This window comes from Haplochromis burtoni, unplaced genomic scaffold (genome assembly GCF_018398535.1).
Source record: "Haplochromis burtoni strain Fernald_Lab_line unplaced genomic scaffold, NCSU_Asbu1 Contig_60, whole genome shotgun sequence".
NCBI classification, from domain to species: Eukaryota; Metazoa; Chordata; class Actinopteri; order Cichliformes; family Cichlidae; genus Haplochromis; species Haplochromis burtoni.
The window spans coordinates 2488006-2503193 of record NW_024582421.1 but is presented as its reverse complement, the minus strand read 5'-3'; the positions used below and the strand labels follow the sequence as shown (position 1 = coordinate 2503193).

The 15188-nt window shown below is 41.4% G+C and overlaps 2 protein-coding genes across 5 annotated transcripts in view; both read right to left on the bottom strand.

Annotated features, from left to right (window-relative positions):
• Positions 1-8268, bottom strand: part of LOC102310192 (probable G-protein coupled receptor 153) — a 36619-nt gene extending 28351 nt beyond the window's left edge. Inside the window, exon 1 of the mRNA XM_005941194.3 lies at positions 8155-8268. The gene's annotated coding sequence lies outside the window, so the exon portion shown is untranslated. The remainder of the gene's footprint in view (positions 1-8154) is intronic.
• acot7 (acyl-CoA thioesterase 7) overlaps positions 8084-15188 on the bottom strand; it is a 57598-nt gene continuing 50493 nt past the window's right edge. For 3 of the 4 annotated variants that reach the window (XM_005941192.3, XM_005941193.3, XM_005941191.3), the window contains one exon: positions 10375-14449. In XM_005941192.3, the coding sequence (XP_005941254.1) occupies positions 14351-14449 (99 nt within the window). In that variant the 3' untranslated portion in view covers positions 10375-14350. Of the gene's footprint in view, positions 14450-15188 lie in introns of all 4 variants that reach the window. The other variant, XM_005941190.3, reaches the window with a different exon arrangement.

Genomic DNA, 15188 nt, shown 5'->3' with positions numbered 1-15188 from the left:
CACACACACACACACACACACACACACACACACACACACACACACACACACACACACACACACACACACACACACACACATATAAAAGAGACATCATAAATTGGACTATAAATTTTTTTTTAAATTTGTTTTTAATTGACTATACTACTTTAGATATATGGAAGTAATTAAGACTTGAGTAGGTAGATAGATAAAAATCAGGGAGATTTTTAATCATATTATTTTTTAGCAAAGTATAAGAACAATATGTCAAAAGACAACTTGCAGAAGTTCTCAAAGCTCCTTAGAGGAAGGCACATACAGTATGATGTTTATTAAATGTGACAAAGCTGACAGGAATTCCAATTGATGCCTAATGCCTATAAGACTGAATGGAAGTTTTATGGGGCAGCCAGAAGCTAAATTTTGAAAATCAGTGAAGGTGAGGAGAGAGTTTCTGTGTTTAGAAAGAGGCTAAAATTTGTAATCTCTCTGTACCTCTTGTTTTACCTTTATATGACAGCCTAGTCATAACTGGCTTGGTCAATATGATTTGTACTGCGTGTGGCAATGCACAAATACAGATAATGGAGACAACAGAAAAATTGCTAAAAGCCATTACAGGAGTACTTACTTTAACAGTGCGTTCACATCCCAACCAAAGGAGAAAGCATAACTGACTGTTAGGAATGTTTTAAAGCAGCTTAAGAAATTGTTGATCTACTTGGATTCCCTTCACAACCATCACCATGGTTTACAGAGTATGGTTCAAAAAAGAGACAATATCCAGTGATTGGCAGTTCTCCAAGGGAAAATACCTTGTCGATGCCAGAGGTTAAAGGACAGCGGCCAGACAGCTTTGAGCTGATTGGAAGGCAACACTAACTCAACTACTAGTTACAAGAGAGGTATGCAGAAGACTGTCTCTGAACACACAACGCGTCAAACCTCGAAACAGCTGGGCTACAGCAACATAACAGACAAAGTGCCATTTCTATTTGCTGACAACAGGAAACTGAGATAGGGCTCAAAAAAACAATAGAAAAACATGGAAAAATGTTGCCTGTGTCAGCACACCAGCATGATAAAAGATCACGCTGGTGTGCTGTTTGATGTTCCTGAGACACTTGTGAGTACTGGTCTTAGCTGGGTGGCCAGCTTGTCACAGAGTAAGGAGCTGAATTTTCCATTACAAATACAACCCTTGAGGCTTTCTTCCTGTTTATGTTAAGCTACCTCCAGCTATGACTGGAGCAGGATCACTGGGCACCATATGGCAGCAGAACTAGTGTTTTTCTTGAAAACAGGCATCTACGGCAGTTTAAGCTAGTCAAGTAGTAGATTAAAGCCATGCATCACATTATCAGTTTTAAACTTGTATAAGCAAACTTAAGCATCTAAAAAATATCATAAGAGTTAAAGATGATCAATAATCAATCAATATCAATGGCCAATATGTTGCTGTAACATTTGCATGGTAGGATCGTTGACTCAGTGATTAAGGCTGCTTGCAGTGGTGTAATGATGTGGAAGATATTTTCTTGGTAAACTTTGGGCACTGGTATCAACTTAGTATTGTTTCAAATCAAATCAAATCAAATCACTTTTATTGTCACATCGCATGTGCAGGCACACTGGCACAGCACATGCGAGTGAAATTCTTGTGTGCGAGCCCACAAGCAACAGAAATGTGCAAACACAACAACACAAACCAGCAAATACAAGAATGGCTACATCTGAAACTAATAAATATATGTACAATATATAATAGTGTATGCATTTCTGGATGTGTATACTAAACATTTTCCTGTGTGTGTGTGTGTGTGTGTGTGTGTGTGTGTGTGTGTGTGTGTGTGTGTGTGTTGTGTGTTGTGTGTTTGTGTATACACATTTTACAAATTAAATAGTAAAAAAATAATAATAATAAATGAAATATATAAAAATATACAGAGTTGAATATGTGCAAAACAAGTGGCATTTATATACAGTGTGGAGTGCATAGTGTTGAAGTTCCAGTAGTGAAGCTGAGGTGTCTATGACGTGTTCAGCAGTCTGATGGCCTGGTGGAAGAAGCTGTCTCTCAGTCTGCTGGTACGGGACCGGATGCTGCAGAACCTCCTTCCTGATGGAAGTAGTCTGAACAGTTTATGGCTGGGGTGACTGGAGTCCTTGATGATCCTCCCCGCTTTCCTCAGGCAGCGCTTCCTGTAGATGTCTTGGAGGGAGGGAAGCTCACCTCCAATTATCCGTTCAGAGCACCGCACTACTCGCTGGAGAGCTTTGCGGTTGTAGGCGGTGCTGTTGCCATACCAGGTGGTGATGCATCCAGTGAGGATGCTCTCAATGGCACAGTGATAGAAGGTCCTGAGGATGCGGGGGCTCATGCCGAATCTTTTCAGTCTCCTGAGAAAGAAGAGGCGCTGCTGCGCCTTCTTCACTGTTTTGTTTGTGTGTACTGACCACGTAAGATCCTCAGCCAGATGTACTCCGAGGAACCGGAAGCTGCTCACTCTCTCCACAGCAGCGCCGTTGATGGTGATGGGGGTGTGTACTTCTCTGCACCTCCGGAAGTCCACTATCAACTCCTTTGTCTTTGCGACGTTGAGGGTGAGATGGTTGTCTTGACACCAGTGGGTCAGGGCGCTGACCTCCTCCCTGTAAGCCGTCTCATCACCGTTGGTGATAAGACCCACCACTGTAGTGTCGTCCGCAAACTTCACAATGATGTTGGAGTTGTTAGTGGCTGTGCAGTCGTAGGTGTAGAGTGAGTACAGGAGAGGGCTCAGTACACACCCCTGTGGAGCACCAGTGTTCAGTGTGATGGGGGATGAGGTGATGCTGCCCAGTCTGACCACTTGGCGTCTGTCAGACAGGAAGCTAAGGATCCAGCTGCAGAGGGAGCTGCTCAGTCCTAGATCCTGCAGTTTCCTGTCCAGCTTCGAGGGAACGATGGTATTGAATGCTGAGCTGTAATCTACAAACAGCATTCTCACATACGTGTCTCTCTTCTCCAGGTGTGACAGGGCAGTGTGTAGTGTCAGGGCTATGGCATCATCAGTGGACCTGTTGTGGCGGTATGCGAACTGTAGAGGGTCCAGTGAGTCGGGTAGTGCAGAGCGGATGAAGTCCCTGACCAGCTTCTCGAAGCATTTGCTCACGATGGGGGTCAGGGCTACAGGTCGCCAGTCGTTCAATGAGGAGATGGTGGAGGATTTGGGTACAGGGACGATGGTGGCCATTTTGAAGCAGGCTGGGACTACAGACAGAGAGAGGGAAAGGTTGAAGATGTGCGTGAACACTCCAGCCAGCTGAGCCGCGCATGACTTGAGGACCCGGCCGGGAATCCCGTCCGGACCAGTAGCTTTGCGCGCGTTCACCTTCCTGAAGCACTTCCGCACATCCTCCTCAGACACAGTGTGCGCGCTGACGTCATCCGCGGTGCGCACACTGTCCGGTCTCATGGTGTTCGCTGTGTCGAATCTAGCGTAGAATACGTTTAGATCCTCACACAGAGAGGCCGTGGTCTGCGGTGTGCTGGTTTTCCCTCTAAAGTCTGTGATCGTGTTTAGTCCCTGCCACATACTCCGAGGGTTGTCAAACTGTTGCTCCACCCTGTCCCTGTACTCACGTTTGGCTGCTTTGATCGTCTTCCGGAGTTGGTAATGTGCGTGTTTGTAGTCCGATGTGTTCGCGGAGGCAAAGGCGGTGTTCCGTGCCGCCAGTGCCGCGCGAACATCTCCGTTAATCCAGGGTTTTTGATTTGGGAAGGATTTAACTGTTCTGGATGGGACGACATCTTCCACGCATTTCCTGATAAATCCACAGACTGAGTCTGTGTATTCATCAATGTCTTTTGCGGCTACGTGAAACATTTCCCAGTCCGCGTGATCAAAACAGTCCCGCAGCGCAGACTCCGATTGGTCCGTCCAACAGTGCACCGCCCTCCGGGTTGGAGCTTCCTGTTTCAGCTTCTGCCTGTAGGCGGGCAGGAGCAGGATGGAGCAGTGATCTGATTGGCCGAATGGGGCGCGGGGGAGGGCTTTGTACGCATCCCGGAAAGAGGTGTAACAGTGGTCGAGAAGCCGGTTCCCACGTGTATTAAAGGGAATGTGTTGATGTAGTTTTGGTGAGACTTTCTTCAGGTTTCCCTTATTAAAGTCTCCAGCTGTGATAAACGCTGCCTCTGGGTGTGCGGTTTCCTCGCTGCTGATCGCGCTGTACAGTTCCCTGAGTGCTCGGTCAGTATCGGCTTGTGGGGGAATGTAAACAGCCGTAATAATCACTGCTGTAAATTCCCTCGGTAGCCAAAATGGCCGGCACTTAATCATCAGGTACTCCAGGTCCGGTGAGCAGAAGGATTTGACCGGGTGCACGTTCGCATAATCACACCAGCTGTTGTTGATCATGAAACATACACCACCGCCTCTGCTTTTCCCAGTAAGATCCTGTGACCTGTCCGCGCGATGCACGGAGAACCCCGGCAGTTGTATTGCAGAGTCCGGTACCTTGTCCGATAGCCAGGTTTCTGTGAGGCAGATCACGCAGCAGTCCCGTTTTAGTGTGACAACCTATGTGAGTATTGTTCCTGATCGCTTTATGATCACAGTGAACCAAACTTCTAATGACTGCATTCAACAAGACAGCATGCCATGTTACTAAGTTCAAATCAAATCAACCTGGTTTCTTGAACATGACAAGAACAATATTCACTTTACTAAAATGGCCTCCACAGGCACCAGCAGACCAGTCAAACCCAGTACTAGCAAAGTGTACCTAATAAAGTGTTTTCTGAGTGTATAACTTTCTCACTACAATCAAAACCCTTTGACCACAGTAACCAGCTGTTTTCATTTACATGGCACCCAATAACTAACAACACCTGACAAGCCATTGTGTCTTTATGAGATAAGCGCTATCACGTTAGGCACCGGACTGAATGTCTTTCTTTACATGCTGCATAACAACTTCATTATTAATATCCATCTATCTATCTCTATATATATGAAAGACATACATCATAAATTGAAATATACATTTAGAAAAATATGTTTTTAAAAGACTATACTCATTTAGATATATGGAAGTAATTAAGATTTGAGTCTCATTCTAAATATATCACATTTTTTTTAAAGGCTGAAGCAGGTACATCATACAACATTTATATTCCAAATTGATATGATGTGATGATTAAGGGTAAAAACACTGGAAAAATAAGAATTACTTAGATCAATTTCTCCAGAGCTTTGGATCTAATGTATGCCACCATTTTGCTTCAGTCTTTTGGGGTTACATGTGAATGATACCTCTACATCAGATCTACGTTGTAACTTACGCCATAACCACAACCCCATATAAACCCTATGCCACAACCTTCTAAGTAACCTTATGTGCACCTCCAAAAAAATTGAACTATATGTCTGTTCAACGCATACCAGAACAATTTATATGTGTAGAAGGTTGTGGTGTAGGGACAAAACGATTTTCCGGTTGTTACATAAATTAGAACATTGATTCCATGTGGAACTCAGAATCAAGATTTACACCCATTTACACAAAAGCTCTCACACATATGAAAGGTGGCAACTTGGTGTTCGGAGTCTTAACTAAGGATACTACAGGTCTGTATACCTCTTGAGTCACAGCTTCCCTAGTATGTATGAAAAACAGTTTGAAGCCAAATATCTGTATAAAATCCTGTAGTCAGCAACACTCAGTGTCAGTCTGAAGTTACTTACAGGCAAACTACAGACAAGAAATATGCAAGTACATATACTCAAGCACTGAAACAACGATGATAACATGTTCTAAGCACATACCCCTTCCACTTAATTACAGCATTTCACTAATGCACAGCAGGGTGGCAGAGCTAGTTGGCAGCCGGCTCCCTAACCAGATTCTAGCCACTGTGCCAGCCCTCTTCGCATGAAGTCTCTAAACCAAGCCAGTGAAAGGCTGCCAGCTCCAGTCAGCAGAAAATAGAAAGGCCCAGAGGTGCTTTGCGCCCTTGACCTTTGAACCTCCTGCCAAGGTAAGCTAAGATCATGTATCTATTAAAAAAACAAAAATCAATAAAAGTGAACTAATCAATAGAATTAGACCACTGTGGTTTTTGGTTGCATTGTGTGCGGTGGGTATGAACAAAGAAGTCATTACTTTTATTTATATTCAGTTCTATTTATTTAAATTCAGCGAATAAAACTGATTTACAAGGATTAAGCCAGTTGAGACCACTTTGCTTGCATTTAGAAAATGGACAAATCAAGGACAGAATAGAAGATGTGCCATTTTCTCTAGCTTATGACCATCTATTCAAGTCAAGCTTGACACTATATTCTTCAAAACGACATGCAGTCAATACAAAAAGTAAGCTTCCCAGACTGAAACAGCACACCAGTGTGATAAAAGATTACTCCGGTGTGCTGTTTGATGTTCCTGAGACATTTGTGAGTACTGGTCTTAGCTGGGTGGCCAGCTTGTCACAGAGTAAGGAGCTGAATTTTCCATTACAAATGCAACCCTTGAGGCTTTCTTCCAGTTTATGTTAAGCTACCTCCAGCTATGACTGGAGCAGGATCACTGGGCACCATATGGCAGCAGAACTAGTGTTTTTCTTGAAAACAGGCATCTGTGGCAGTTTAAGTGAATCAGGTGGTAGATTAAAGCCACACATTACACTTGTATAAGCAAAATTAAGCAGCAAGAAAAGATCATAACTGTTACACGCTATCGTCATTGCCATTAATCACGACGTTACATTACCATATAATGGTGTGGGGAAGGGCGGTCAACGTGTTGTGGGCGAGTAAAAAAATAGAATAGTGTGAACACGGGCTAGCGCGGTCACAAAATGACAGAGCCGAACGTGTGACAAACAAAATGTCACACATGCCCTGCGAAACACTGAGATCTGTTGTGAGGTTTTGTGGTGTAGAAGTAACTGTCACATGCAAGCTACAGCAGTTTCTCTGGGCAGTAAAAGTGATCATTGGCTTGCATGGCCACTTTCTGACCTTTGACAACATTCAATAGCTCCTCACTTAAAAATTATCTCCTTTGGTTAGTGTATTAAAATAGCATTTGAAAGAATGTCATCAGATTTCTGCCAATTCTCTCTCAATATCAGGGGCTGTAGAGCAAAACTACACTGGTAATGCTGTTGTATATTTAATATATATTGGACTGCACATGTTTAAAGTATAGGGCCACTTTTGTTCAAAGTTATGGCTCTGGTAAGAATCTTATGAAAAAGAAAAAAAATGTAGGGTTTTTGTCTTAAAGCTTAATTATATAAATGTGTTGAATAAATGACTTGGGAGGAAAATAACGCTAAAAATCAGGTATCCTAGTAGAGCAGTAATTACTTTCACTTAGTTAAGCCATTGTGTCACAACACTCTCACAAACACAAAAAACAATATATATATTATTTATGCTTATTTTTTTAGATTTGGAAACCAGTAAATCAGTGTATATATATATATATATATATATACTGTACAGTTACAGTACACGAAATGCATGAGATTTCACAAACTAACACAAAGAGCAGACATGCAGAGCACAGCTTAAATTATGTTAATTTCGCACAGAACATTTTAAAAATTGCCTAAGGAAGTTTACATGTTCTCTGCGGGCCTGCGTGTGAAAACCGGTGTTCAGTATTGTTTAAGTTCAACCTTGTGCCTGCACAAGTACTGTATCTGGGTTACTGTCCCTTTTACTGATGCGTTTCCTGTCAATCAGCGCCAATGTCCACTAATTACCACACTTACATCACATAGATTTATTGTAGGCCTAAAAGCTGCTCGCTCTGTTAAGTTAGTGTGCTGTATAATAGTTGACAGTAGCCACCGTAATAATTGTCATTCCATCTTTCAATTAGGCCACTTCTCCATCCGCATTTTGTCTTTCAAGCGTTTTAATACCAATAAAATCCTCGATCTATAGGTCAGTTCTGTACTGCGGGTCCACAGGAATGTCACGTTTCGATTCATAAATCCAGAAATACACTTTTTAGTATCACCTGTTCCTGCTGCAGGACACCACCTGTTTGGATGGAGCTCTGTTGTTCTCCTTGTTTTTTGTTTTGTTTGTTTTTTTGTTTGTTTTTGTACACCTAAGCTAATCACCGGCGAGTCTGACGTAATTATAACCAGCTGTGCGGGTCTTGGCTTACCTTTCACGAAATGTTGAGGCTCCTGACTGCTCGTTGTTTCCGGGGGATGAAGACTCTGTCGGTCATGGCTTCAGGTCCGTTGAAGTGGCTTCCAAAGCATTTCCATCCCTGAACTGAACAGCGTCGGGAGTATCAACAGCATCAGGTTAGAGGAATGACCTGCGAAATGAAGGATGAGAACCCGAAACGGCACATCACCACAGCTGCACTCCTCTTTTATCTTATTGCCCTCTTTTGTCTCGTTGACTGTGGAGGGGGGGGAGATAAATTATCGAGTAGTTTGGCAAAATATGTCACTTTCTTTTCCACGAAGCGGGCGGTCGAGCGATAGCACGAGAACTAAAATAAAACGGTTTATTTTAGCTGAAAGGCAAAATTCTTCTTCTGTTTTCCAACACTGACGAGGCGAGCGACGGATGAGGCATGACTGCTGCGCGCTCCCGACAGTGTTGGCTCGTTCTCGTGCAGACGCTCCGTGGTCGTGGGAGTGAACCGCAATAAGAAATAATTCATGGAAAAATAGGTCGGTATTTTACCAGAGCAGAGCTGCTGTTGCGTGCTGAACATTTTCTTTGATTTTTTTTTTACAGGCCCTGCAACCTCTGAATGAACATCAAGAGCTTACTTTCATCAAAGGTCTCATTTGAATGAGTTAAAATAAAGATCTGATGCAGTGCAAACAGAAAGGGCATTGTTTTAATAGCTTACTACAGTTGAGTGTGAAAACATGCACGAAATCTAATAAATGTCGTCATTCTTAAGACTTTTCTGATGGATCTTCTGTTATTTATATCTCGCTGATGCTCTTTTTTTCCTTCATGCCATTCATGCTCCTTTTTAAATGGGTCTTTTAATTGACATTATACGACTTGTTACGTAAGCCTCCTTCCTTGGATGATTCTGTAAGAGCGGCTTTCCTCCCGCAGGGTGAAGATTGTACCCAGTGAGAAAACTGATAGGCCCTACATGAGAGAAGAGACACAGAGGTCCCTGTTTCCCTGGTTTTTGCCACTATAAAGATTATTTTTCATTTATTCACCGGATGGTCTGAACAGCAGTGCACAGCTTCCCATTCATTAAAACAGATACACAAAACCACACCTGGGAGCTACCCGTGCAGGGCACAGCCAGACTGTTCAGTGATGAAGTATGTTTTTAAAAAGCTTCTCCAGACACTGAGTCAGGATTTCTTCACAGCTAATCCAGTCACCACTTAAAGCACCTATATGCGTATGGCTCACAATTTAGTCACATCTTAAAAGGTAGTCATGTTGTATTTGAAGTATTTATTTTGGACCAGCTTTATTTTTCTTAGTCTTGCTTTTGCACACGCACATACTCCATCAAATAGTTAACATTTCTCAGATTTATTATCCAGACTGTTGTTTCTGTTGCACTATGATCTGCTAAATTAAAATGCAATCCTTGCAGCTGTAGTGGGGGTTTTTTCACCAATTGAGAATTTCATAAAATTCCCATAAAAGAGCATAAATAAGAACATATTTTATATATATTTATTTGGATTTGGGACAGATAAAGTATTATCTTTTGGTAGAGCTGCTACTATATCAATACAAGTCAATATATAAGTCCTCATGTTGTACTTCTGTTTGATAAGTATGTCCATACAAGCAAATCATAAGAGCAAGTAATCAAAAACAGTGATTTATCATGCAGAAAAAGCTTGGCCTGCCTTGCTTCCTGCGCTGCAGCATGATATAATGCTCATTGAGCATTGAGCTAAGCTTGCCAACATTTTAATTTTACACAGCTTAGCTGTATAATTAGTTTTTGCTACAATTTCTTTCACTAGTTTCAGTGCTACTGTTGCAGATCACGGTTGCTGTGTAAAGCACCAGGTTTTAGGAGACTGTGATCCAGAAAATCATCACAAAATAACTCTATTTTACTGGGAAAAACTGGAGATTTCATATAAAGCCTGCCTGGCTGACTGAGCGCCCATGTTGCTCACCCTGTTGGATTTTACTAGCTGTTTCTAGAGATGTGGCTGAATTCTTGACTTGAACTGGAGGTAATTTAAGCAGCCTCCAAGTTGATTAAAAATGACTATTCATTTTTAAATTGGAATAGGCAACAACCATTTGCTATTCCAAGCAAATGGAATTTCACCATTTCACAGTCAACCTGTGAATATAAAAACTGCTTTGACTGCATTTCTTGACCACGTAAAAGAAAGAAAGAAATAGCAAAAGTTACAGCTAAATCGGTTCACTTACAGCTCATAAAACATTTGCGCACAGTGCGTGGATAAAGAGTAAAGAACTATAACTGTGTAAACACTACATTGTGTACATGTTTTATTTTGTAAAGGTTTGGTAAGGGAATGATTCTACATTCACTGAGTCTCCTTGTCTGTGTTAGGTTTTCTCAAAACTTCAAACAGCAGTAGCAGAAGAAAAGGCACATTTGATGAAAAACACCCGGAGAAGATTTCAAACACGATAAAAGAAGAGAAGCTGATTGTGTTATGATTCATGGGAGAGAAGAGCTGAATAGATACATCACAGACAAATCTAACTACAAGTGAGCTTAATGAAAGCTGATACAAACTTCCAAGATCATTCTAATCCTTTTTGAAAAACAGAAGAAGTACAAGGAGGTCAAACAGAAGGTAAACAGATGAGCAAAGAGGCAAAACTATGTGCATGCTGTTCTGACTGGACACAGGTGACATTAGCGAGAGCACGGCACACAGTCACATGAAGAAAAGGAAGCAAAAACAGATAAACAGTATGTGGCTCTGGGTGGTTTTTGCCTAAAAAGACTGGGATTTCTAAAATATTATGGCTTCTACTTGGAGCGCAGGTGCTGTATTAAAGAAAAAAGAAAAATTAAAGAAAAAAAAAAGTGGACCTCACTAATGTCTAAACTGGTTTCAATCCTGCCTAGAAACAGGGGGAAGCAAGTCTTGATAATAAGACAGGCAGTAACTGAAACAAAAAGGCAGGGAACAGAGGAAACTACAGGAAAGCACACAAGTCACTTGAAAATAACATTAGAAACAAATAAGGGATACAATAGAGACCGCGATATGTGTGCCTGTGCGTGCATACGTGCAACCAGTATGTGTGTGTGTGTGTGTGTGTGCAAAAACACAGAGAACAAAGAAGAGGAAATGAACAAAATGAGATGGCATGTGCAAAGTAAATGGCACAATTTGATTAACAAATGTGTCCAAAGCATAATTTTAGAGAACAACAGTGTTACATTTGAACAGTGTGGCTCTGCTGAAGCACACCCAAATCTACCTTTACTTCACAGAGTCTTTGGTATGTTCATTATTAACTTGTCAGGGTAAAATGAGTCAGGACTGATTCAGTGGGTGCATGAATTAGCAACCCATTTACAACACTACAATGGGCATCAATTAATGCTAGGCTGTTGGCTTGTGGAAAACAAGTCCAGCTTAGTTTGAATAATTTGTGATTTGATTTGTGTAACAAAATCTGGAATTTGTTATTTTGTGTTGGTCATGAAGATGCATGCATGTGTAACCTGCTACTGATGTTGTTTTAGACTCAAGTAAACCCATTATCAGTACTGGACATGGCAAGGGAGCTTGAGTTTGTGTGATGCTAGGTGACCTGGAAGTAAAAAGTAACAGAAGGCATTCCCGCCCACTGGCTTCAGTGTCACTGGGCTGCCCCAACTACCACCATCAGCTCCAAGATATGTAGGCACAGGCACAGCATCTTTTTAATACTTAATGCTGTTTTCAATGTCCTATCAATATGCTCTCTCATCTTTTCCAGGGTGGCCACCACTCTGTGCATCAAAGTTTGTGTTCCTTACACTCAAAGTTAGCCAAATTTAGTTGCACCCCAAAAGGTCCACTGTGGCTGTAAAAACAAAAAGGGAGGTTCCAAGCCAGACAAAGCATGATCCATCACCTACTCCTCCGCGAGGAAAGCCCTGCTGGCTCCAAGCCCAGATTACACAGGATGGTTCAATGTAATGCTCATAACTCAGTTCTTTGAAAATGTTCCAAGGAAGAGTTTTTTTCAGATATTTTGCTGTTAAAGTCTTTTGTTCTTACACATCAGCAGCTTTTTCCAACAAACTTAGCAGAAACGTTGTCTCATGCAAATATTGACAGACATATTTACAAGCATGACCATGAAGTGCAAACAGCACATTGTTCAGGTTACTGAGTTTTGTCTCACGTGTGAAATCAAGGCCTCGTTGCAAGAAAATGACTGACGAGCGATTCTTGAGCTGTGAGCACAACGAGCAGAAAATGCAAAGGAGGCCACTCAGCAATAAAAGCCAAGAGTCTTCTGAGCACCACCTCGCTTTATCATTTATCCTTTGCTCAAAGTACTTAATGGTTCTTGTGCCGCACCAGAGGATGATTCATCTAAGTAGCCTCTGCACGGGTATACAGCGTTGAGAGCACTGCTGTGCTTTCATTTATATATGACATGCAAATATGTTATCAGATTTTGTCTTTCATTCGAATTTTTCTGTTATTCTCAGTGAGAAAACAAGTTTGGCATATAGCCTCATTCAGTATCACTGTTTTTAACATATAAAATATATACTGTAGGTTTATGTCAGTCGGACACGGAATTTATCTTCATTAAAAGCACACTGTTGCTGTTGCTGCTAGCTGAAAGAGAAACATCTATTTTAGATAATGACTTTGTCATGATACTGTACGTATGGCGAATGCTTTTCAATGAGTTCATATTTCTCAGAAGTCTCGTCTTACCATATGACATGCATACTGTCTCACTGTATCGTCTTCTCCCTTCCTGTGCTCGCCTCCTCTCACAAGACGCTTCTGCATAACTAGGGTTAAAAATAGATATAGCCCCCAGTGCAGCTTGGGCCTAACTTTATTTTCATGGGGGAAATGAAAAGCACACATACTCTGCTGGCTGGAGGGACAGAGGAAAAAAATAACAATAACCTTCATGATCCAATGACAAATCATTTTCTGTCCATGTCAGAAAGGCAGTATGAGGAGGAATAAAGGTCCAAAGAAAAGAAAATTTACAAATGTTTAGACTTTTGTCACTGTCTGAGCTTCCACATTGGACTTTAATAATCTTCAGTTTCACTTTGGTTTTGATCCAAAATTAGTCCCTGTTGTCCAGTGCGCAGCCCTACCTACACCTCTTGATGAATCTGATTCTGATCTAAAATGAAATAAAATGCAAAAGAAAAAAAAAGAAATATAATACCATGGTATTTATGGCTGGTTAATGATCACAGTGTTCAATCTTGGCATGGCCATATAGCCATGGCCATGGTAATATTGATTTCTCACTGGCCCCATTTATCTTTCTGATTTTACCTTGTGCACACACGCACTTACAAAGGACACATGGAAAGACACTAATAGAGACATTTTTTTTTATCCAGTTCACTTTGTTTATCAGACAATGATGAATCCTCAAATGTCATCTGGAGACTAAGAGAACAATACGGGTACAAGAGGCAACAAGGGAGACAGACAGGTAAATAAAGAGAAACTCAGGAGCAAGAAAGCAACATTATGGGAGAATGGAATTGGATGAGAAGAGGTCGTAATGAGGAGAGGGAAAAGAGAGTGTGGTAAGGCATAGTGTGATAGACGGGCAAAGCAGGGTGAGAGCAGAGAGGAAGTGGGAGGGGGTGATGTGGGAGAGATGCAAGTTGAGTCAAAACCCCCAAGCTCCCCTGATTTCTCTGTGAAAGACACAGTGCTGAAAAGATGGATAGCGTGTGCCCTCTGTGCCAAGGCATGCCCAAGACAATGACATCACCATCATCAAACTAGCAAGGACACAAGGCGAGAGCCCCAGACTAGCACTTGGATCTTTTATTCATTATTACTCACTCGCTTATTCATCAGTTTCCTTGTGCTCAGATTATCACTTTAAACTGACATGATAATTAAGTCTTCAGATCTTCCACAAACAAAATAGTACTCTTCTACACAGAGACAGGAGACAGTGATCGAAAAAAAAACAGTCTTCATACGTCATTAAAATTCTCTCCAAAATAAATTATGTACTCTTACATACATATACAGTATATGTGGATACTTTGGTGTAGCACAGGGAAAAAAAACACAGGTTCAGGTTCAAGAGAAAGCAATAATCATAAAGCAGAAAATGTTTACTTCATACTACATATTGTGTGGGGTTATTGTATTGTTGCTGCAGGTGTTAAATTCTGAGTGGCAGCGTCACTGGCCACGCATCTTATCTGACAGCCTTTTTTCTTTATTTTGGAGGTAACGTACTTTCCCCTCGTCAAAACGTCTCTGCTCATCCTCGCCTTCAACCTAGAGGAAAAGAAAATAGACAAAAATATTTGTTTCCAGACACATTTATCATCTACACACTGGAATGTTTCCCCTCTAATTATTATATTAACCGTGGGCATGAAGCTCTGATCTAATTGACTTGACAGTACTGCTGAAATTGCCATTCATCTTCTAGGTGAAATATAGAACAAATGCGTCTGACTCTAGGCTTGTAAAGACCCAGCATGATATACAAAATATATGACGAAGACTACATATAAGTGAAGTTGAGTGAAACCACATGTGACATATGCAGGACATTGCCACATATGAAATTTCTGCATTTTAAAGGTGTGTGAATGCATTTATCTCCAGCAACACATTTTATATTAATGCAACACTAATGGCAAGACTGAAGAATGGTGATGAGTCAGCTGATCAGGTTCATGAATCCATTTTTTGGTCATAGTAACAACATCTACTCACAAGGTCAGACACAACCTGATAATTAATTAAATAATGCTGTAGAAGTACATAAAGGGCAATTCCGGTAATGTGTGGTGAGTGTTAGCCTCTCAACTCATGTCATCATCTCATCAAACCTTCTCTTGACCAACCTTGACCGCATCCATGATAGTGTGTTCTATGCACAGTGCCAGTGCAGTATTATTGATGCTGCAGGCATCTGGAAACACTCTATAGATTTACAGCTGTTATGAATCATTTTTACTGTTTAATTCTGTGCAGTTGTTTGTTTTGAAGCTAAATGTGGCTGCTG